The sequence below is a fragment of the Podarcis tiliguerta genome (genome assembly GCF_965153285.1).
Source record: "Podarcis tiliguerta genome assembly, chromosome: 2".
NCBI lineage: Eukaryota > Metazoa > Chordata > Lepidosauria > Squamata > Lacertidae > Podarcis > Podarcis tiliguerta.
In genome coordinates, this window is record NC_139535.1 from 61,670,815 (window position 1) to 61,693,261 (window position 22,447).

General features: G+C 43.4%; 1 protein-coding gene across 5 annotated transcripts in view; it reads left to right on the forward strand.

The window, feature by feature from the left end:
* CAMK2A (calcium/calmodulin dependent protein kinase II alpha) overlaps positions 1-22,447 on the forward strand; it is a gene marked incomplete at its 3' end in the record, with an annotated part of 112,530 nt that overhangs the window by 47,279 nt on the left and 42,804 nt on the right. For all 5 annotated transcript variants that reach the window (XR_014507474.1, XR_014507475.1, XM_083424446.1 and 2 more), the window contains exons 3-6: positions 2,008-2,067; positions 18,590-18,644; positions 20,184-20,249; positions 21,971-22,043. Coding sequence is in view for 3 of the 5 variants with exons in the window: in XM_083424446.1 (XP_083280572.1) it covers positions 2,008-2,067; positions 18,590-18,644; positions 20,184-20,249; positions 21,971-22,043 (254 nt within the window). The remainder of the gene's footprint in view (positions 1-2,007; positions 2,068-18,589; positions 18,645-20,183; positions 20,250-21,970; positions 22,044-22,447) is intronic.

Sequence of the window (22,447 nt, forward strand, 5' to 3'; positions counted from 1 at the left end):
GTATTTTTTGCTCTATAAGACACACCAGACCACAAGACGCACCTAGTTATTGGAGGAGGAAAACAAGGAAAAAAATATTCTGAATCTCAGAAGCCAGAACAGCAAGAGGGATCGCTGCGCAGTGAAAGCAACAATCCCTCTTGCTGTTCTGGCTTTTGGGATAGCTGTGCAGCCTGCATTCACTCCATAAGACGCACACACATTTCCCCTTACTTTTTAGAAGGGAAAAGGTGAGTCTTATAGAGCAAAAAATACGGTAATTCCAAACAAATGCAGCTCAGTGTAAGTTAAACAGAAACAGAAGAGGTCCGTCCTACAAAAATATATGAATTGTCAGAGGCCAGAGGCCTGTGTGTGTCTTCAGAATACAGGGGAATGTATACAACAGATACGCTAGATGCCCCTCTGTGGGGAGGGAATCTGACAATTCAGAGGCTGCCATGAGGCAAAAGAACACCAAGGAAGAATTAAGCTTGCTTTTCTTATTGCCATATGCCCTGTTGGGATAGGCAGGCTAAAAGAAAACAGCAGTGAAAGATCAGTGCTGTGCTCGCACATACATAGCCATTCATGGTCTGCTGGAGCTTGTTAAGCTTTTGATGTTTGGCACCTCTGGCGGAGTGTGAGACTGTTGTCCCCAAGCTCCGAGGCACATTTGCAACACAATGGGGAACAGGCAGCAGAAAGTTCACACTGCTGGATTCCTCATATCTTACTTCAACACAAACCTAATTGTGTGTGTTTATCTCAAGAAAGAGGCTGAGAGAGAGGGGACAAGTGGTGCTTTGTACTAGGAAGGTGAGCAAGGAAAATGGGAGGTGGGGACATAAAGAGGCACATGGCTGCTACATCAGAACAAAGCCGAGCTAGACATTTAGGCTGTTTGTTTGTAGGACACTGTATTCAACCAGCAGTCCGTGAGCTTGCTAGGGAAGAACTCACATTTGTAAAATCAGTCTTTGCCAAGAGACCCTTATTTTTAAATTTAAATGCCAAAAGAAAAGGTTTCCCCACTCCCACTATCTTCAAATGAAGTTGTGCAGTGGATATTTCCACTCACTCACCCACCTTTGTTAAAAATCTTGTTGCTATTGATGAGAGCCCTGCCTGCTATAGTGCAAAATAACTCCAGATTTTTGTGTGGCTTGATCCTAAGTGAGTTGAAAGTAGCCAGTGCTAGGTTGACTTGTGTTTTAAAGACATGCCTTTGAGGTTGTTTACCTTTGAGGTTGTCATTTCTGCTTTGTAGGAGGTTGGACTAGGTGACTCTGTGGGTCCCCTCCAGCTCTACAATTCTGTGAGGTGCCAGGGGTTACAGTTACCTGCAGAATCAGAGGATAATTTGTGTTTTTTTTTATGACTATCAATTCTCATTGTCCTGACTGCTTACTTGCATTTTTTTTGTGTTGCAGATAAACATATATTACAAAAGGTGTAATCTCATTGAAAGGAAGTAAGCACTATGACACTGTCCCTGGAACTTCTTGTCCCTTGGGGAAGTGGCACAAGCAGAAGCGTATTATAAATTAGCATTAATTTTTAAAAGTGGAACATAACACAGGAAGATTGTCAGCTCTAGCTTAGTTTCAAGGTACTTGTGGATATTGCCAAGAAATCATTCCTATGTCATTTTTTCCTAGAGTTCAAGGAAGTAATTTTATTTTCATACAGAATAATCATTTCCACGTTGGTCATAGAAGGGCTTTTGGGTGAATAGCCACTAAGTGGATGGGTGGGTGATTTAGATTTCTTAAGGACATTAAAGGCTGACAGTTCTGACAGAGGCTGGAAAAGTTTGCCTCAACAATTCTATAGGTACTTGCCCCTTAGCTGAATATTTAGATAACTTTTGTTAAGTCATCCCAAGTTCTTATTGCTGCCTGGATTTGCATGCTATAAATCCCAGAGGAATAATATGGAGAGCTAATGACTAGCCTACAATCAGCTGAGGATAGCATGCATGCTGCTCTTTCAGACACACTGATTTGTTGGCATCTTTCCCTACAGATCACCAGAAGCTGGAACGAGAGGCTCGGATCTGCCGTCTCCTGAAGCATCCTAATATAGGTAGGGAAGAATTCTCGTCTCTCTTTGGGATCATGAGTCCATTCATCTGATGGGAATGTGTCAACTCCAGTGTTTGTTCCATGAAAGTTGAGGGTCACCTGTATTTTACTTTTTGGTATGGAACAGCATTCCATCTTTCAGTCTGATGTGGTACAGTCCTGAAAGATGATGACTAGGCCTCACTCTAGGTTTGAGGGGTCCCTGAGCAAAGTGTCATTTGGTGGGCCCTTCCTCTGTAAACAGACATGCCTATCTCTAGTACCAGCTCAGTGCAGCTGGGTCGAGAACCCCTTTTGATGTCCCACAAAACCCCAGATCAATGGCAGGTCTGGGTATTGCGGTAAAGTAAAAGAGTGACTAGATGCGGTTTGCAGTGGCCAAGATTTTTGGTCTTGGGGACGTGGTAGGCATCAGCAGTGGGCCCTATGAAGGTGCCCAAGGATACCTGCCTGTATGCCCACGGATGCTAGCCCTGCGTGTATGAACTGTTTTCCTCTTTATGGGACTTTCTTTCAATCATCAGTTCAGAGGGGCAGGGGTGCCAACTTGAATAAAATATTGCAGTGGCCCAGGTATGCCCTGCCCTACATAATCAATCACGTGATGCCGTGCATGCACACCATTAGAATGGCAATGACCATTGCCTTTGGGGGGCCCCAGTCCCCTCAAATATTTTATTGCTGGGCCGAAGCCCCCACAGCCCCTAGGAGTTGGCAGAGGGGTGTAGCCAACTAAGTTCTAATCAGAAACAGATGTATGTTGGATTTGTGGGATTAATGTTGCTTGTTACAAACAATGCCAAAGATACTGTATTCAAGTAGCTGCGCATCCCATGTATACAGCCATGTTGTACATAGCAGACCCAATGGTAATAAAGCACTACCTGGAGGGGGGGGGGTTATATTTCTTAATGACAAGATATTCTGGTTTAAGCTCTGAATAAATATAGAATCTCAGAAGGTGTGGGTTGTATTCAGTGTAGCGCTAAGGGGATTGTTCCACCAGGGCAAGGATTGCTGCTTGTGCAACGAAATGTTCTTTCCCTCTGCTTCCCCTAAATATGTTCTAACCCTCTGGAGCAGATCTGGGGAGGCAAATGCATGGGGAGAGGAGAAGGGAAGAAATTCTGTTGTGCAAGCAGAAATCCTTATGCTCATGAAATACTGTAGCTGAATACCTTCCTGTATCTTTAAAAGAATCTGGTTCCTTTGCCATTAATTAATAAAAACTGCATATTTATTAAGCAACCCTCTGCCCTCAGAAAACCTCAAAGAGCTGGATTATAATGCTGCTAAAAGCAAGAAAAACCAACCAATGACTTTGATTAGCATTGGATCAAATCAAATAGCTGGGCAAAAAAAGAGGGTAAAAAGGTACAAAGTAATAATAATCTGCACAGGTAGGTAGCCATTTTGGTCTGCCGTAGTCGAAACAAACAAACAAACAAACTAAATCCTTCCAGTAGCACCTTAGAGACCAACTAAGTTTGTTATTGGTATGAGCTTTCGTGTGCACACACACTTCTTCAGATACACACACACATGCACACGGAAGCTCATACCAATAACAAATTTAGTTGCTCTCTATGGTGCTACTGAAAGGAATTTTTTTTTAAAAAAATAATCTGTACAGTTTGGAATAATACCTAAATGGGGCTAATATTGACTTCAGTTTTGTTTTCTATGACTGTTTCTGTGTTGGTTGAGTTTTATTTTCTTCTATGCATTTTTTTTAAAGTTGTGTTTTTATAATAAATTTAATATATGTTAATAAATAAACAGACAACTCTCAGAATCTTTAAGTTCAGATTCCTAACACGTAGGGGCTAGTTTCTCCTTTAACCAACCAATCTCACTCACAGAACAGAATAGTGATGAAGGTGGGTAGTAGTAGTTATTCTCGACGCATTGATCCATAGCACTGAGAAGTAATTGGATGAATATGTGTCATATGAAAGAAGCAGGCTACAGGAGAGGGTGGGAGAATTAGCCTCAAAAGCCAAAGCCATGATGCTGATTTGCTCTGTCATGTTCCTGTGCTCCTAGAGCTGGAGTTGTTCATGACTTGACATTAGCTACCTACCTAATGGGAGCATTCGGGCCTGGCTAACAGACCTTTCCATTATATGATGGCTATTAGTCAAAGCAGCAGTATCAGCTGCAGAGAACCTGCCGGGCTTTGGTACGCTGCAGAAAAGCTAAACACACTTAGCAGCAAGCTTTGGTGCTGTAGGATGATAATGCACACATAGACCAGAATTAACTTATAAGATGGATGTTAGCACAATGAAGATTTGGGGTGAAGGAATGGGACCTCTTTATCGTGCTGATTTACCTGGCTCTTTCACATAATGATGAGGATGAGGAGGTTGGTCTGTCCTTGAAAGCATGGCTTGCTCCCAGTCAGTTAGGAGCTGGGGATGAAAGCAAGCGAGGCACAAGCTGTAAGTCTCACCTTTAAATATTTTTCAATGGCTGCTGAATTTGAGAAGCAAAGCTGCAGTTTGTTCTATATGCAACTGCTTGTGAATAATTCCCAGTGAGACTGTCTCCCGAGACATACGGCTTGGACTGCATAGTAGTCTGATTCTTCAACCCTGGACTACCTCCTAACATCCAATGAGAACAAAAAAGAATGTTGGTTGTAGTCCACAAATGGAGGCGTGCATATTCAGTTCCAGTTGCTACTAAAATCATCCGCTTTTGAAAATCCGTTCTCCTCTAGGTGCCTGACATAATAGGGGAAGCTTTTCGGGTTACTTACTTTTTTTACAGTAGGAAATGCTTCAGGTTCACCTCCCACCATGTTTCAGTAATACTGTCCTTTATTAGGAGCTCAAATTCTCCTTGCTTGTTTCCCATAATCTGTGTATTAGTACGTATAACTAAAATGAGCCATTCCCTCCAGTTTATTTTCAGGATCACCTTGCCCCATATTTCCCACTCGATCATTTTGATTTGTGCAACTGGCTCCACTTGTGCCTTTAACAGCTGCTTGATAAGCAACAAGCTTTTGAAGTTTTGTGGCAAGGAAGCACTAGCACTTGCTAATGTTTAAAGATCAAGGGCATAGAACCAGGGGTAGTTTTAAAAAGTTGGCAACCCCATGTACTGTGTTCATCAAGGCTTTCCATCTTCACTTTTCAGATCACTTTTGTTCACTGACAAACTGACTTCTTACAACTTTAGGCCACCTAAGAACAAAAAAGTCCTCTGGGTGGCTTACAATAATAGTTGAAACTGCCAGATCTACAAATGAACTAATAAAAACCACAGAATCTTAATACAGTCTCAAAGCACAGTACTTGGTTTATGAACCACAGTCGTTTGCAGGATCCATCCTTTATCCAGAAGCTTGAGTGCAGAATGCGTTTTGGTGGAATGTGCTGAACATCCTTGGCTGGTCCTCTTGCCCTCTTTCTGTCTGTAACAGTAGTCTGTTGCCACTGCTTTGATTTCCATCTCACCCTTCCTTCTCTCTCTCTCTCTCTCTCTCTCGCTCTCTCTCTCTCCACACACACACACATGCTCACACACATGGCCCCTGCTTTATAAATGTTTCAGATCATAAAGAGCCTGTCAGGTTCAATCTGTCTTGGGCAAATGCCTGCACAGCAGCGTCAGGTCTCTTTTACATCAGGCAGAACCACAGACTGAGCTGGACCAAGCTGTTACTATGACAACAGAGACCTTTCCTCCTCCTTTCTTTTCCTTGCCCCAACTGAAGGGATGCTTCTCTAGAGCTAAAAAATAAAAATCCACATAAGAAGAAGACAATGGAGTTTGGGATGCATGTGGGGTAAGAATCAGGTGCTGGGACGACAAAGGAAATGATTCTTTTCTCTTTTACTCCCAATTTTCTTTTATTTTTGAAGATATTATTATTATTATTATTATTATTATTATTATTAGCATAATGTTACCCACTAACAAGACCAATACTGTTTAAATTGAATGTAGACGCCAGTGTGGAAAAACTCATTCTAATGGAAAAGAAATGTAATTTGTCTATTTCTTCAGTGCATATGTCACCACATGCTTATAAAAAGCCTCAGGCTAGCTAGCAGCAATTAAAAACAACCATTAAAAAATCTCAGCAATACAATAAAATTAGTTAAAAATAAACAGCATTGACAATAATGCCGTGGCTCCATCTGGCACCGAGTTCAGATCTCTGCCAGGCTATTTTGGTTTGTTCAATACACATTGTGCTACCAGGTGGTTTGTTTTTTAAGGTCATCTCCTATTTTACCAGCAATGCTGCTGTTCATTTGCCCAGCAACTCAGTATACAGAAATGTATACATTTCTGAGTGGAAGGCTGTTAAAACAGAGATGTAGAGATAGGAAGAAAAGCAGAAACCCTATTCACAAAATAGATTTTATCACACAATTAAAATATGCAAACTTCTAAAAGAACAACAAATCAATATCTGATCTTTTATCCTGTGGTCCGGTGGTCAGCATTTTTGCCAAAAGTTTTAGAACTCAAACCATTACATGCATAATACAATATATTCATGTGTGTGTTTATGTGTAAATCACAAGCAACCCTAAGGTGTTCCCCAAACATTGGTGGAATGGGTCACCCTAATCAGTGGCGTAGTGTGGGAGGTGCAGGGTGGGCCGGCCGCACTGGGCGCAACATCTGGGGGGGGGGGCGCTCGCACTCGCAGCTCTCTGCCCCTACCTGGCTCACTCTCTCTCTCTCACTGCAGTGCTGGCTGTGCGAATCCGATCCGAGCCGCCGGGTCGCCGCCCACTGTGGAGGGGAGGGTGCCAGGCGTGCGGTGCAGTGCGGAGAGAGAGCAAGGGACTATCTGGGGGAGGGACAGTGCAGCGGGGGGGGGGGCACAAATTACTTGCCTTGCCCCGGGTTAGGGGGCGCAAATTACTTGCCTTGCCCCGGGTGCTGACAACCCACGCTATGCCACTGACCCTAATGCAAGGGTAGAGAATCTGTAGCCCTCCACATGTTGCTGGACTACAACTCCCATCATCCCTGCCTGTTGGCCATGGTGGCTGGAGCTATTGTAAGTCCAACAATATCCACCCGAATGCATTGGTTTCAGCATCTAATGCTGTTTGTCTTTGATCACTGTTTCCCAAGCTACCCAATGTCTTTGTGTGTGGTTTACATGGGTGTCATGGAAGCAATGCACACAGAAGAATCATATCCATACATCCAGGATATGATGCCATTTGCACTCCAATGTGCTGTATACACCATCAGCTGCAACATCTGTGATATAGGAACCAAGGATAGACCAAGATCTGTCAATTTCAGTTCTCCCAGATTTTCATTTTTCCAATCTCACATTCAGTTCTCTACATTTCTGCAATTTGAATCCCCCATTAGAATCATTTCTCTTAACAAAAAACATTTTAATGCAAGTGTTTCCCCCTAATGCGAGGCGTTTTTTATGTTATTTTCATTGATATACTAATTTTAATGCATGTTTCCCCTCCTCAATAGTATGCATGTTGTTGGGTAAACATTGATTAGAGAACTACACTGCAACATTTGGAGAGGTGCAAATTTCAGAGAATGACTGACTGGCATTGTTTCGGAAGGTGTGAATTAAGTAGCTTTCCCTTTAAATGCAAACTGAATCAAAACTCCCCCCAGCCCTACAGAACAACCCTAAGGTAGGCAATGACGGGGCTGGAGAAAAAGTGTTGGTACTTTCCCTTCTTTTCTTCAGCTCCAAAATGTACTCCATCTGTGTGAATCGCTGCACACAGCTTGCAATCGAGCTTGCAATAAATTGTAGAGTGCTGCAGCCATGGCTTTCCTATTTTCTCAAAGGAATGGAATAGTTAACATTGCTGACATCTGAATTCACATCTCTGGCATTTGAGTTAATCCCACACTGAAGAGGAACAGGCAGTTTATGCCTCTGAAGACAATTGAGAGTGACACTCTGCAGACTCATTCAGTTGCTTTACATAGCTCTTATTGTGTGCATTTTCTCTGCAGCCATAAAACCTTCACACGCACCTGCACACCCTTTTACAAACGAAAACCAAGATTAATTGGAGTGAGTGTTCAATATCATTAGATACCAAATTGCCCTTTTGTAGGTCATTCTTCTTCATTTTTACTCAGAGTAGACCCATAGAAGTTAATGGATGTGGCAAAGATGGACCCATTAATTTCAGTGGGCTTGCTTTGAATACCACAGTTTTTCATTTTTGTATCTGTTTTGTTGCACGCACCAATAGCTTTCCCTTTTGTCAGGGTGCTCAGATGCAAAGGAGAGTGACAGGACTCTTGTGTCGTCCCCTACACTTTTAATATTTTATGTTAGAAGAGGGATGCTGCTTGTTCTGCAGGGCTGGAAGAAAGCTACTTCTTCTGCATTTCCCATTTTTATGCAAATGTCACAGGCTGCATTTAGAACACATTTAAAGCACACCCACCCACACACCTGGGAATTATAGTTGTTAAGGGTGCTGGGAATTGTAGCTCTGTAATAGGTAAACTAAGGGACGCGGGTGGCGCTGTGGGTTAAACCACAGAGCCTAGGACTTGCCAATCAGAAGGTTGGCGGTTTGAATCCCCGTGGCAGGGTGAACTCCCGTTGCTCGGTCCCTGCTCCTGCCAACCTAGCAGTTCGAAAGCACGTCAAAGTGCAAGTAGATAAATAGGTACCGCTTTGGCGGGAAGGTAAACGGCGTTTCCGTGCGCTGCTCTGGTTCACCAGAAGCGGCTTAGTCATGCTGGCCACATTACCCGGAAGCTGTACGCCTGCTCCCTCGGCCAATAAAGCGAGGTGAGCGCCGCAACCCCAGAGTCGGTCACGACTGGACCTAATGGTCAGGGGTCCCTTTGCCTTTACTTTAATGGGTAAACTACAGTTCTTAGCATTCTTGGTGTGTGTGTGTGCGCACACACACTTTAAATGTATGGTGTATATCATTAACTCTAATCTTTTCCCTGGGCCATCTGATACCCTATTAGGGTTGCCAGCTTTTCAATGAGCTGAGCCACTGTAACGCTGCTTTTGAACAGCTGCTTGATTTTCAGAAATTAACAGATATATATATATGTATACACACACACACACACACACACACACCATGGAAATAAGGGCTGCAACCTACATTTCATCCCCTTATTGAAAAAGCTTCACTTGCTGATTTTCAAAGCTGCTGCTAAAGGCACAAGAACAGGCCGTGCCACGGTTCCCTCTGGTCATCTGGCAACTCTGCCCCCTGCTCCTTTTTTGCCCTTCTGCCTGGAGACACGGATGTGAGCTGCACAGAGTGGCAGTGCTTCTCTGTGGGAACAGACAGGATTGTGTTAACAGAGCAAGATAACTGAACAAGACCAATCTGGTAGCTATTTATACCCAGAAAGCCATTCTCTCCTCTCCTCCCCTCACACCCCCACTGTTCACTGCTGCCTGGAAACTCAGGAGTACAGTTCCCAATGAAAGCAGCACAAACAGGGTAATTATCTACTGATGATCTAAAATGAACCAAAATGCTGCAGGCTGGAATTAAAGAGGGGAATTGATGCTGCCAGGAGGAGCAGAGTGATATCTGTGGTGGCACAGAGCTATGTGCAAAGGGCTGGACCCCTGGCTTCTGGGGCTGGGTTGACCCTAGTTTATGAGACGCGTCCTCTGTGTTGAATCTTCACTTTATTTAAAATCATGAGGAAGCGATCACTTTGACTCCACCCTGTCTAAAACATAATAAAAAGAGGGGTACTCTATGAAGGGATTTGTCCCTCTCAAACTACATAAATACGTAAACATAAAATGATAATAGCAAAATAGAGTAATGTTATCAATCAGTTTGCTATCTTATGCTTGTGTAATGTTCATGCATCCTGGTCAGTGCGGGGCAGTGTTTTGGCTTATAGGGTGTCAAAATAGGCTTCTAACAGTGGCCCAACATCCCTTGTGTCCTGCAAAGCTTACCCCAGTAGCCTATGTGTTTTCACAATTCCTGCTACAGGAATGCTGGAAAGCTTCCTTGCCCACGGCTGTAAGTTGGTAAGCAGCAGTCTTGGGTGGAAGGAAGGACTAGGTCTCAGCCCAGGCTTCCTCAACCTAGGCCCTCCAGATGTTTTGAGACTACAATTCCCATCATCCCTGACCACTGGTCCTGCTAGCTAGGGATCATGGGAGTTGTAGGCCAAATCATCTGGAGTGCCAAGGTTGAGGAAGCCTGTCCTAGCCTGTTGCATCTAGCTGTGTAACTACGGTAGCTTTACCATGGTGGCTTATACCCTCCCTGCAGCTGAATTCCTTCACTCAACACATAATTAGCTAATCTTCCTTACAGTGTTGCTGAGGGGAGATGAAAAAAAGGTAGTCTTGGTTCAGATGCTGGATTCTGAATGCTCAGAGAGGCATTTTGTATGGCATCACCTGCACCTATAGTTAAGCTTAGTTTTGGATTTATGGTTGAATATCTACCATAGTCGTTGATGAATGGGTCCCCTAGCATCCCTCCCCTCCCCACACTTTAAAGCGGCTCTGCTTTAATCCAGGTGGTCAGTTCTAGAGTCAAAAGTCATCACTCTAAAGTGGTCTCCTTTATGCTTCGGTGGTGTTGCGTGTTAAGGAGTCGTTCTATTCTGCTCTGCCTCTAATTATAACAGTGAAGGTCTGGTGTGCCTTTTCCAATCCATCTATTCAAACCTTTTCATGCTCATTGAATAATTCAGTTGCTCGCTATTCATAAAAGAGGCATGCCTTTTATGCAACTGCATTTATGTTGTGACTTCTAGAAAGATGGAGAGCTGAAAGCAGGCGAGCAATTTGGACCCTTCCTGATGGAATGAGTGGGAGGTTCTGGCTGAGCAGAGCAAGAAGCAGAGAGTCCTTGTTTTTCTTCCCCAGCACGACTCTTTATTGACTGGAACAGCTCTTCAAGGAGTCTCATGATCCCGGGGCCTGTTGGTGGACGAGTCTGAATAATCTCTTAACAGAGGCTATGCAGTATTAAATCCCCATAAGTCTGCACTTTCAGAAACAAAGCCTCCATGGCCCATGCAATCATTCAGCTGCCTGTTCTGGACTACAGCATTTCCAGGGAGGGCTGGGAAGCTCTCCTGCCTGAAACACAGGAAAGCCACTGCCTGTGTGACAGCTAGGTAGACCAATTGTCTGACAAGGCAGCTTCCTATGCATATAGCCCAACCTGGAGATTTCAGGGATCAAACATGGAACCTTCTGCATGTGAATGTTCTGCCAAGAGCAGAGGTTCTTTTAGGGTTCAGACAACGCAAAGAACACACAGGTTGTTCCTTGAGAAACAGATTTTATTTACAGGCAGGATGGGAAAACAAAACAAGGAACAAAGAGGAAAGCAAAAGGCAGGTTATGTCCATTCTGTTGCTGGGAACCCCCTCAGAACAACCATGGTTGGACTCAGTGGCATTCAATCAGTGGACCAGGGGACTAGGCTAGTGCCCTAAATGTTCCTCTGGTGCCTCCCTCCCAAAGCCTGGGAAGCTTCTGCCCAGCTCAGGGAAGGAGGTGTGATGCTCTGATGGGTCCAAGAGCCCTCCCAACACCTTCCCAAAACCCACCCGGCTTTGGGAAGGAAGCAGGAGGGCCCCAGCATCATGTCAGAGACCTGGCTCCTCCTTCCCAAAGCCTGGGAAACTTTTGCCTGGCTTAGAGAGGGAGGCGCAATGCTCATGCTTGCAACATCGCCCCCCATTGTCCTCACAAGCTGGCGCCTCTATGAAAATTTTCACCACATTCCACTGGTACCTTGTAAGCTGGCCTTTGGCTTGGCCTTCTAAGATCTATTGGAGAACACTGTGCCATTGCCTGATGTTTTATGGTTCTCAACTGGTTCATTGTTTTTGTAAGCTGCCTTAGGAGACATTTTAAATAAAGGATCCAACCCTCCCTCACTTTATCCCAGCAGTGTTCTATCCCAGCTATCACTTTTCTCCTAGCCCAGCTCAAATACTGGAGAGAGAAATCAGAGAGAGAGATTAGAGAGGATACAATTAAGAGAAAGACTAAGATGGTAGACTTGGCCAGGTGAACCAAAGGAGATCTTAGGTGGCAATTAAGTAACAGTGTGAGAGTTGCTTGCTCCTTCCATGGACACATATATAGGAACATTCATGTCTTTGGATGGAGGGCTGAATTTTAATAAGTGCAATCAGGAGAGATTATCATCAGAGTGAGCAGGTAAGGCATTATCAAGAGACAGAGAAATTTAGGGGCAGTAGTTCTGCAGGGCGGAATGGGTGGAATAGATAGCCTAGAATTAGAGAGAGGTCAGGAGTCAAAGCCACGTGGTGGAACAAAGTCTGGTTTCGACAAAGGATGCCACTTCTTAAGGTTGTAAAGTGGGTGGGGATAATTAATGGTGGTGGCTCTGCCCATGTAGTCCTCATTTACAAGCACATAACTGCTGCCCGTGTGAATAGGGCCTGCCCAGGTAAATTTTGTCCCTAAACCCTCCTGCACAGCACACTCTTAAAACCAGCAACTGACTAGTCAATTAATCAAAGCCATGATAGCTCTTCTGCAACTTCCTTACCTGAAAAACTATACATGTATAATAGCAGGCATCTCTGTGTCATGGGGTGAGCTCCTGTTGTTCGGTCCCAGCTCCTGCCCACCTAGCAGTTCAAAGTGCAAGTAGATAAAGAGGTACTGCTCCGGTGGGAAGGCAAATGGCATTTCTGTGCACTGCTCTGGTTCACCAGAAGCGGCTTAGTCATGCTGGCCACATGACCCGGAAGCTGTCTGCAGAGAAACGCTGATTCCCTTGGCCTATAGAGCAAGATGACCCCAGAGTTGTCTGCAACTGGACCTAATGGTGAGGTGTACCTTTACCTTTACCTTTTACCGTGTCTTGTGTGCAGATATGTGTATGCTGTCTCAGCTCATCCTGATGTGCTTAGATCACCAATTTGGTCATTTTTAGGGGGGGCGGGATTCTTCTCTTCCTTTAGTGTTCAATTAACCAATCTGATTTAACCAACATCACTTGAATGGAATAGCTGGCATTAATTTATTGAGGTGTGAAATCCAATTATGGAACCATTTGGTCCTTCAAGAGAGCATAACAAACTGAATCTATGTAGAGACAGCTTCTGGTGCCCTTCTCTCTCTCTGTCAACCCCCCCCCCCCCACTGTTTCCTTCCTAATTCTTGTGGCTTAGTGGGATGGAGAAGGAGGAAGGACTTTGACATTGCCTGGTGAGTAAGCAGCTGCTTGTAGGGTACATCGCTGTTAGCATGAAGGAACAGCTCAACCTCTTTGCTTGGGACCTGAAAGGAGCCTTATCCCAGGCCAAGCACTCGCAGAACATACTTAATTTCACGGATATAATTCCACAGCCCTTGAGCCAAAAGTAAGGAAGTAACTAGAGCCTTTTCAATACATTTTGCCGTGTGAGGCACAGCACGATGATGCCACTCCCTTCCACATACACCCCCTTCCACATACAGAAGTCAACTGGACTGGCACAGCATGGTCCACCACAACTGAAAGCAGCAGGCCACTTAAGGGGGCACCTGACATGGACAGAGCATAAACTATGGAATTTGCTCCCACAAGAGGTAGTGATGACCACCAATTTGGGAGGCTTTAAAAAGAGGATTAGACAAACACATGGTGGGTAAAGCTACCAATAGCCACTAGTCAACAATACCTATGTTCTATGACCACTGCCAGAGGCAGTATGCCTCTAAAAACTGTTTGGGGAGTGTTGTTCTGCTTTCAGTGGTTTACCACAATGTGAGAACAGAGTTTGGACTGGGTAGGCCTTTAGGCAGGTCCAACAGGGCCCTTCTTCTTATCTAGATAAAGGTAGGTAGCCGTTTTGGTCTGCCGTAGTCGAAACAAAATAAAAAAATTCCTTCCAGTAGCACCTTAGAGACCCCCTAAGTTTGTTATTGGTATGAGCTTTCGTGTGCATGCACACTTTTTCAGATACACTGAAACAGACCCTTAGATATAGTGAGAGGGTGGGGAGGGGTATTACTCAGAAGGGTGGTGGGAATGGGTGATTGGCTGATAGGTGTGGTAAACCTGTTGACGGCTGACTGTTAACGGCTGCAATTAGTCTTACAGGAAAAAGCAAGCCGTGAGATGACTGAAAATAGCTTTATCATGTATAATGAGATAAGAATCCAATGTCTCTATTCAGACCAGGTCTCTCCATGGTTTTAAGTTTGGTAATAAGTAATTCAGCAACTTCTCTTTCCAATCTATTTCTGAAATTATTTTGTAATATGACAGCTATTTTGAGATCTTGTATAGAATGTCCTGGGAGACTGAAGTGTTCTCCTACTGGTTTCTCTGTCTTGTGATTCCTGGTGTCTTCTTACCTGTTCTTCTGTACCTCTTCACTGTTCCCTGCCATTCAGCATTCACTGCCAGAAGCAACTGCCTCACTGTGCCCCAGAATTAAGTGTATACTGGTGCTAGCAGGACAATTCTAAACCCGTTAGCTCAGCTGTACTGATCAAGACCTACCTTTCGGTGGAGGTATATAGAGGAAGACTATGACTGAAGACCAAAGTAGACAGAAGGGACATGAGGCATGGTTCTCATTGTTTGGCCTCATATAGGTTTGTTTGTTTTGTTTTGTTTAGAAAACAGCAGCAACAAATGATTGGTGTGGTGGGGAAACATTATGATTACATAAATTTATTAACATTTCTATTAAAATACCAACAAAAAAGAGGAAGTAATAACTCTTAGCACAAATGAGGGAAATTGGGTAAGCACATATCTCTGAAAGTTAGCAGCAAAATGCAGAAGCCAAAGATGAAAAATAAAACAAATAGATAGGAGTAATGGCCATGCCTCAAATCTTCAAATACACAGAGGTGGAAAGAAAGAAAGAAAGATTCATTCAAGCATAGCAAAACCCATCATTCTCTGAAATAATGATGTGATAATTTTGAATGAAAATGCCCTAATAAATCTCACAGCAAGTTCAGTGCAAATCAAAACTAGATGGCAACATTTTAACAAAGGTTGTGATGTATTTATGATAACTTTGAAAAATAAATTTCATGTCAAACTTGCAAGGGGACAAAGATGAAATGTTGCAAAGGGAAGCATAAAGTATTACAAGAAAGACTCCTTGCCAGAGCAACAAGAGGGCAGGTTTTTATTCTCTCATCTCTGCCCTACCTACCTGTCTTTCAGGTACTGGCACTTTGTTTCTTCTTTGTCCCGCATTCTGCTCATATGTCATTGTTCCTCACCATGTAATCTATTAAGAACACAAGACATAAGGACAAAATAAGAGCCATGCTGGATCAGGCCAGTGGCCCGACTAGTCCAGCATCCTGTTCTCACCAGATACCTATAGGAAGTCCGCATGCAGGACTTGAGTGCAATGTCACTTGCCTAGGGTGCCAACTTGAATAAAGTATTGGGGGTCCCAGTAAGCCCTGCCTTGCATAATCACTCACAGTACGTGGCACATGTACACCATTTAAATGGCACTTCCCATCAACTTTGGAGCCCCTGGCCCCCTCAAATATTTTATGGGAGGGGCAACGGGACCTTGGTCACTAAGAGTTGGCTCCTGTGGCACTTGCCCCACTTCTGATTCCCAGAAACTTATATTCGGGGCATTTATAGATCACTTTAGACTAGCACTTCACATGTATTATTTCAGTGTTCCTTACAACAATCCCCTGTATTGTAAATGGAATAATTTTGTGGTGAGAAGATGACTTGCGGATTTTTTAATTTTATTTTTTAAAAACATTTTTTCATTAGGCAACACCAGCATCCTCTTTATCCTGGCCTTTTTTGGAATTATGTTCTAGTGGGTAATATTAAATGTTTAAAGAAATATGGGAAGTAGAGAGGTTACCTCCTTTAAAATCAAGAATGACATGCATGCCTCTAAATTATGTGGATCCCTTCCTCTGACTGTTCATAATAACCATTTCTGTTATTATATGAAACAACTCATATTCTGCTTGTTAAGGATTCTTTGGGTGTCTTCCCAGCCTTCTTGCAGCTGATTGTTAGATTGTTCTTACATTTGGAAATGTATCTTAGCACAAAATAATTTTCTGGTGATAGCAAGAATCAGATAACTGGATATTTTCCAAAGGTTATGCAGAAGTTGTGATTAAAATTTCAGTAGCTGAAATTGCTCTGCTTAGATTTTTCATAAATACATATAAACCCATTTTCCCCCTCTTTCGTTTCTCCCTCCATTTTTTTTGCCCACCATTGGGAATATGAATTTACACACACACACTTTTCAGAAATATATCGTCATTCTAGAACATACTGAGATTAGATTAAATAGTAATATTTAAATATGCATGGTTCAAGCGATATTTTGATAATGCGCATTTATTGAAATGGCATTGTGACATCCCAAACGATTGACTAATCACATTTTCAGCAGCTAAACCAGGCTGCAGTAGTGCAAACTCTGTACTGCAGAGGATAATAACCATTTCTGTCAAGTTTACATCTGTGGAAATCGACTGCAATAATTCTTGTCAATTTTTCTTCTAAGGGCTATTTTTTTCATCACAGTATTTTCCCTGATGAGAAAAAGCAAACCTGGTGAAATTGTCTCTTCTAGGTAACCCTTAAAGGTGCAGCAATATTCCTTTCAAGCCTTCAGAAAAAAATATAATTGTTAAATTTAAGCACAGCCCCCACATCGTGAAAAATATAGAATGGATTCCCTGGAAGTTGTATGTGTGAAGTCTCACACAGACAGCATCAAGGCTGTTCCAGGATGTTTCTCATTCCATTCCCGGTCTTTTGCCTCGAGTTGTGGATGATGGAGGAGGAGTGTTCCCTCGGCTATGGAAGCTATCCTTGGAGGATGCCAGGATTATTTGATATCTGGCACACAGTAAAGAGGGAAAAGGTCACAGGGAATGCCATCACTAAGCCAAGCCGCTAAAAAAACCCTGCCCTGCCTGCCAGAGTACTGTCTTAGCAAGACTGCCTGTGAAGCTGTGTTTATCAAGCCAAGCAAATGGCAGCAATCTTTGGGATATGGGGATATGGAGAGGATATTAGGCATTGAGAGCAGGGGGAAGGGAGGTATAGAGAGGTTGCTGTCACCTGGGCTGGGGCATCTACTGGCTGTTATTAGCTGCTGGGTTCTAACTGTACAACCCTGAATAGTGGGAAGAGCCACCTTGTTCAACCTTATGATTTGTTTTTCCCTTTGAAGAATTTCAGCTTTCACCCTAATCCTAAAATGGAAATCTGTTGGATGTTAGTGTTTTAGGCTGCATAGAATTGCAGCCCAGTTGTTAAAAGAATATAAACTTGGAATTCCCAAGCTAGGCCTGACTCATTCTAACAATGGCTGGCCCAAAGCCTCAGGGAAGTTTATAGTCGGAGTGAGATGCTGTCATCCATTCCCTGTTGTGAGTCTGCACTATCTAGCAGCTAGAGGTAAATGATGTGTGTGGTTTTTTTTGTGGGGTGGTAGTGGTAAGATCACAAAACTCTTGTTGAAATATCATACACATAAGGCATTGGCAAGATTGTTTTCTAAAAAATGCATCTAATTTACATGGAAAGGGTAAATCTGAATTAAAGGGAGAAACAATACAGACTGGCATTTTGATGACAATGATTTCATATGAATGCAGTAAAAAAACCCAACCAACCTTATATGCATGAGATGCACCGATCCCACAATAACACCTGTTGTTTCCCTGAACATGGATGAGATATGGGGAATGGTGGATTCAAACTGCAGCAGAGTCCCTGGCAAAGCTGCCCAATCATTTCATCGTGTGTCCAACTATCCAGTTAGCCATCAGTGAGCTGAATGGAGAAACAAATGTTCTTGGCTCCACTGTGTAAGGCTGACAAGTAATCTAGGCACATTATAAACAAACAAACGAGCACCTTAGCACATCCTCAGCTGAAATGCAAATCCATTCAACCCACACCTGGGCACACACACAATAGGTCCCATGAATTGGCCCGTAGTCTGCCTTCTTTCCATTGAAATCCACTGTTTCTTTTCTCCCTCTTCTGTGTTATATCGAAACCATTGTTTCTGTTACTTGATAGTCTGCAGTCATAAAGAGCTTCAGCAGAAAAACGGCAGTGTTTGCCAAGGTCAGTAAAGTCGACTTCAGTGATCGGAAAATACTCCCTGGATGCATGTATGTGGCAGAAGGTTTACCTCATTTTCAACATTTTGAAGCATTGAATATATGGCAAGATGGGGAAGGTTCCCAGGACATGTTCTGAAGGTATATGAGGCCACTACTTTGATAAAGCTAAGTGGGCCTGGGTCTGGTAAGTGCGTCGATCGGTGGCCCTCTGGTGGAACCACATGGATCTCACCTTGGGTTCAGTGATGGAGGAAAGCTATCAATGTCAGAAAATAAATACATACATGAATATAGGTGTGGTGAAGTGTGGTTCCACTTCATACACTTGCAGCCTGCATTGCACTAGGGAAGTATTTCAGCTCAGTGGACCAAGGTGAAAGACCAGTAGATTTACCTCTGAATATAATAAGTTTATTCAGGCTGGTAACCTGTTCCATTTTTGTCTCTGCAGTGAGGCTTCATGACAGCATATCAGAGGAGGCACACCACTACCTGATATTTGACCTGTAAGTAATGGTGGGACATGAATAAATCTTCATATGCATGTTAAGTACTCTGTGAATCACTACAGGAGCATTACTTCTCAGGACACACACACAGTTTGAGAGCTACTCAGTCCAAAGTGGACTTCGATCATAGAGTTTCTCCACCCACCTACTGAAAAGTGAACATGGTGTGATGGAGCCATTTTTCCACATGCCTCATGCACACATTATCTGTCTCTCTACCATCACGAAGCAAACAGATATTTTGGAATGAGTCAAAACCCTGCAAAACCCTTTTGACAAGAGACAAATAAATTGGTATGTAGTGCATCACAGACTACAATGGCTCTGCCAAACAACCTTCAACTTCCTTAAAAGCTGTCTCCAGGTTAAGTTGGTGCCCTATCACAGTTGGATATCAGTGTTGGGTAGCTTGTGTCCAACCCTTTTAGAAAGCAGAGCAGCTAAGTGGCTTGGATTTCGCAAAGCGTTTTGCAGCATCCAGCTTTAAGAGAATTAGCACTGCTCTTTATGCAGATCAGCCCTTCAAGCTTCTTAGAGCAACAATTAGCATATTGAATGTGAAGTCCCTGGAGGACCAGCTGCTCTTGCACTGTTCTCCAAATCCTTTAAGAGATCCTGCCTGGCGCTGCAGTTTTTCTTTGTTACTCCTCTGAGACAGAGGGGTCTGGCATCCAAGACGGCGCTGATACATCTCCCGTTCCAACCTGTTCCTTCTCAGGCTGCTCTTAATTTCTCCTTCCTATCCGGCAAGCAAAATCACAGTAGGAATGCTCCACTAGAAATTCTAAGAAGGCTGTCGAGGAAGTAGTGGGGTTGGCAAGGTCACTTGAGAGGGGATTGCTGTTCTGCATGCTTAGCATATGGCCCACACGAGGCAAGATATTAAGCTAACAAAGAGGAAATGGTGATAGCCCATTTCATCATTTCCTCCAGAATTACAGTCCTACAGTTTGCAGAATGAGGCAAAAAAATCTGATAGGATGAATATCACTGCTAGCTGTGGTAGAATAATAGAATTATAGAACTGCATAGAACTGCAAGGGACCCTGAAGGTCATCCTAATCCAACCCTCTGCAATGCAGAAATCTCAACTAAAGCATCCATGGCAGATGTCCGTCCAGTCTCTGCTTTAAAATCCCCAAGGAAAGAGAATCCACCATTTTCCCACAGCTCTTACCACTAGAAAGTTCTTCCTCCAACCTTCTGCATACGAAGTGTGTGCTCAGAACTGTTTTCACTAATAAAATACATTTTGTATGTCATTGCCACTAATACATGCACTCATATGGGTGCTTTACCTGAGTATATGCTTAAAAAAAAAAATGTATACATTACTTGGCTGCAGAACTGCATTGCAAAATTCAGAGAAGTGTGCATTTCAAAGGATGGTTGTTTTTTGTTTTGTGTGTTACTTGGGAAAGTGTGGGTTTAGCACATTCTCCCCTTTAAACGTGAACTGCCTTGACTTTCTCCTCCATCCCTTGCAGCAGGAGGATGTCTGGAGCTGGGACTGATTCCTCTTTAATTTCTTCACAGGGTGACAGGCGGAGAACTGTTTGAGGACATCGTTGCTAGAGAATACTATAGTGAAGCAGATGCCAGGTGGGTATGGGGGAAATAATAAAGTGCCTAGGAAAAACTGTACAACACTTCATCTCTGAGGCTGGCAGGCAACAAGGCTGAGAACCTATCTCTGTCACCGATTAGTTTTGCCTTCAATCTTTTTGTATTGATACACTATGCTTCTTGTCATGTAAGCAGGCAGTGTCCAACAACAATACAAAATACAGTGCATATTCGGTGTGGGTGTGTGCGTGCATGTACATATATGCAATATAGATACAATAAAATTAAAATCCAAAGACAGTCAGTAGTCCAAATAAAAGCAAGATTCATGATGACAGACATCAAGGGCCAGCAAAGATCAGGGTAAATGAAAAGTACTGGTGTGTGCCTTGTTTTGGGGTGGAAGTGGAGCCATTGCAGCTGCTCATACACAATATAGGCACAATCTGTGATACAGTGTGACTCTAGGTGAGGGACTGGGAATTGATGGCTCACGGTCTTCATCTGGCCCATGAAACCTCCTTAACCAGCCCTTCTTGGCCCTCCTCCCTCCTCCTTGATATGGGCAGCTGTGGTGAGAGCAGCTACAAAAACAGACAAAAACAGACACTGCAACTGCAGTGCCCACTTCCGTCTTCCCTTTTCACCCTGATCTCAGACAAATCTGCTTCCTTCTCAGCACCGACAGCCTCTGTCTTTCCCTGGTCCTTTCCCAGTGCTTGGGAAATACAGTGGAAAGTGTAAAATGACACTTGCTTTGATGCGATGCCATCTAACCTCTGCAGAAATGTATCAGGACAAATGCTCATCAAATAACCAGCATTGTATCATTGCTCCAAATAAATTAGGATGCATGCTCAACAAGCAGGTTGCCCTGAAATGCCCTTAATTGAAATTTTGCCAGCTTTTAATTTGGATAGTGACTCTTGGGCTGGGGTGGAGGGTGATTCTTTGGCTTTGTGAGACAATGGATTAAACTAGTAAGATGACGATTGCCATGCAAAGATGCTTACTTGAAAATAGGTCACACCAACTTCAACTGGACTTACTTCTGAGTAAGTAAGCATAGACGTGCAACCTTAACACCACACACACCCTTACAATCGCCTGGCATATTAGACTATCAGCTTGGTGTGCTTCTTAGCAAACAGCTTTTATTAAGTTTCCTGTATGCCCAGAACATTATAAACGATTGCTTTATTAGCATCTGCCAAAAACGTAAACAGAGCCATTTCATTTTGCAGACAGCTGTTCTGGCACCTGGTCCTTCATTTTCTGTTTTCCACATGCCTGCAACATGATGTGTGTGTCTCATCAAGCTGTTGTAGTGAGACCTACCAACATGAGAAAAGTGATCATGAACTTGCCACCCCATCTACTGCCATAATTTCTGTGAGAAACTGATCCAGTGGTTTTTGCTCATTAGCTTCTGCAACACTGCATGCTCATAAAGCAACCAGCTTTGCTCTTTTTTCCTCTCATGGAAGAACCCGAATGCCTCCAATAATGCCCTCCTGTAATAGAGTTTCAATGGCAATCAGATTACAATGGTTATTTCATTTCCCGTCCTGTTGGTAAGCCTGGCTCCGCAAAGAAAGGCACCGAGCCATTCTTCATGGCTGCTAGCAGGAAAGGGGAAGGGGAAAATAGGAAATGGCAAAAAGATAGCAGTGCAGACAGGACTCTGCTGGGAAACCTTGCCGCAAGCCATCTCCTGACCCCTTCCAAGGTAATGTGACTGTGTTTCCTCTCTCTAGTCACTGCATTCAACAGATCCTGGAAGCTGTCTTACATTGCCACCAGATGGGTGTAGTGCACCGGGATTTAAAGGTAAAATATTTATAAACTGTAAGACTAAAAGTGTATCCCTTCTGCAGCCAACTCCTACACCCAGCATACATACCCTGGTTGATTTACTTTGATAGAAAGTAGATGATAGCATATCTTCAATAGAAATAGAATTGTTAAGTGGCTGAAGTCTGTAGATTACATAAGTCCTAGTTTTCACAGACGTACAGTAGTAAACTGTCGGAGCTGTATGAACTTCTAATTGCATTGGACTGAATACTCCTCCTCCGAAAACAAATCCCCGTCCATAGAAAACTAGCATATCAGGGAGAAAGCTTGATTAAAATCCTTCTTGCTGATACCTAGCTTTCTGCAAGGAGGGACTTTTTTTGTACTATGAAGGAACGTTCAATCATGTGAGCCCCCCCCCAGCCTGAAATGATACA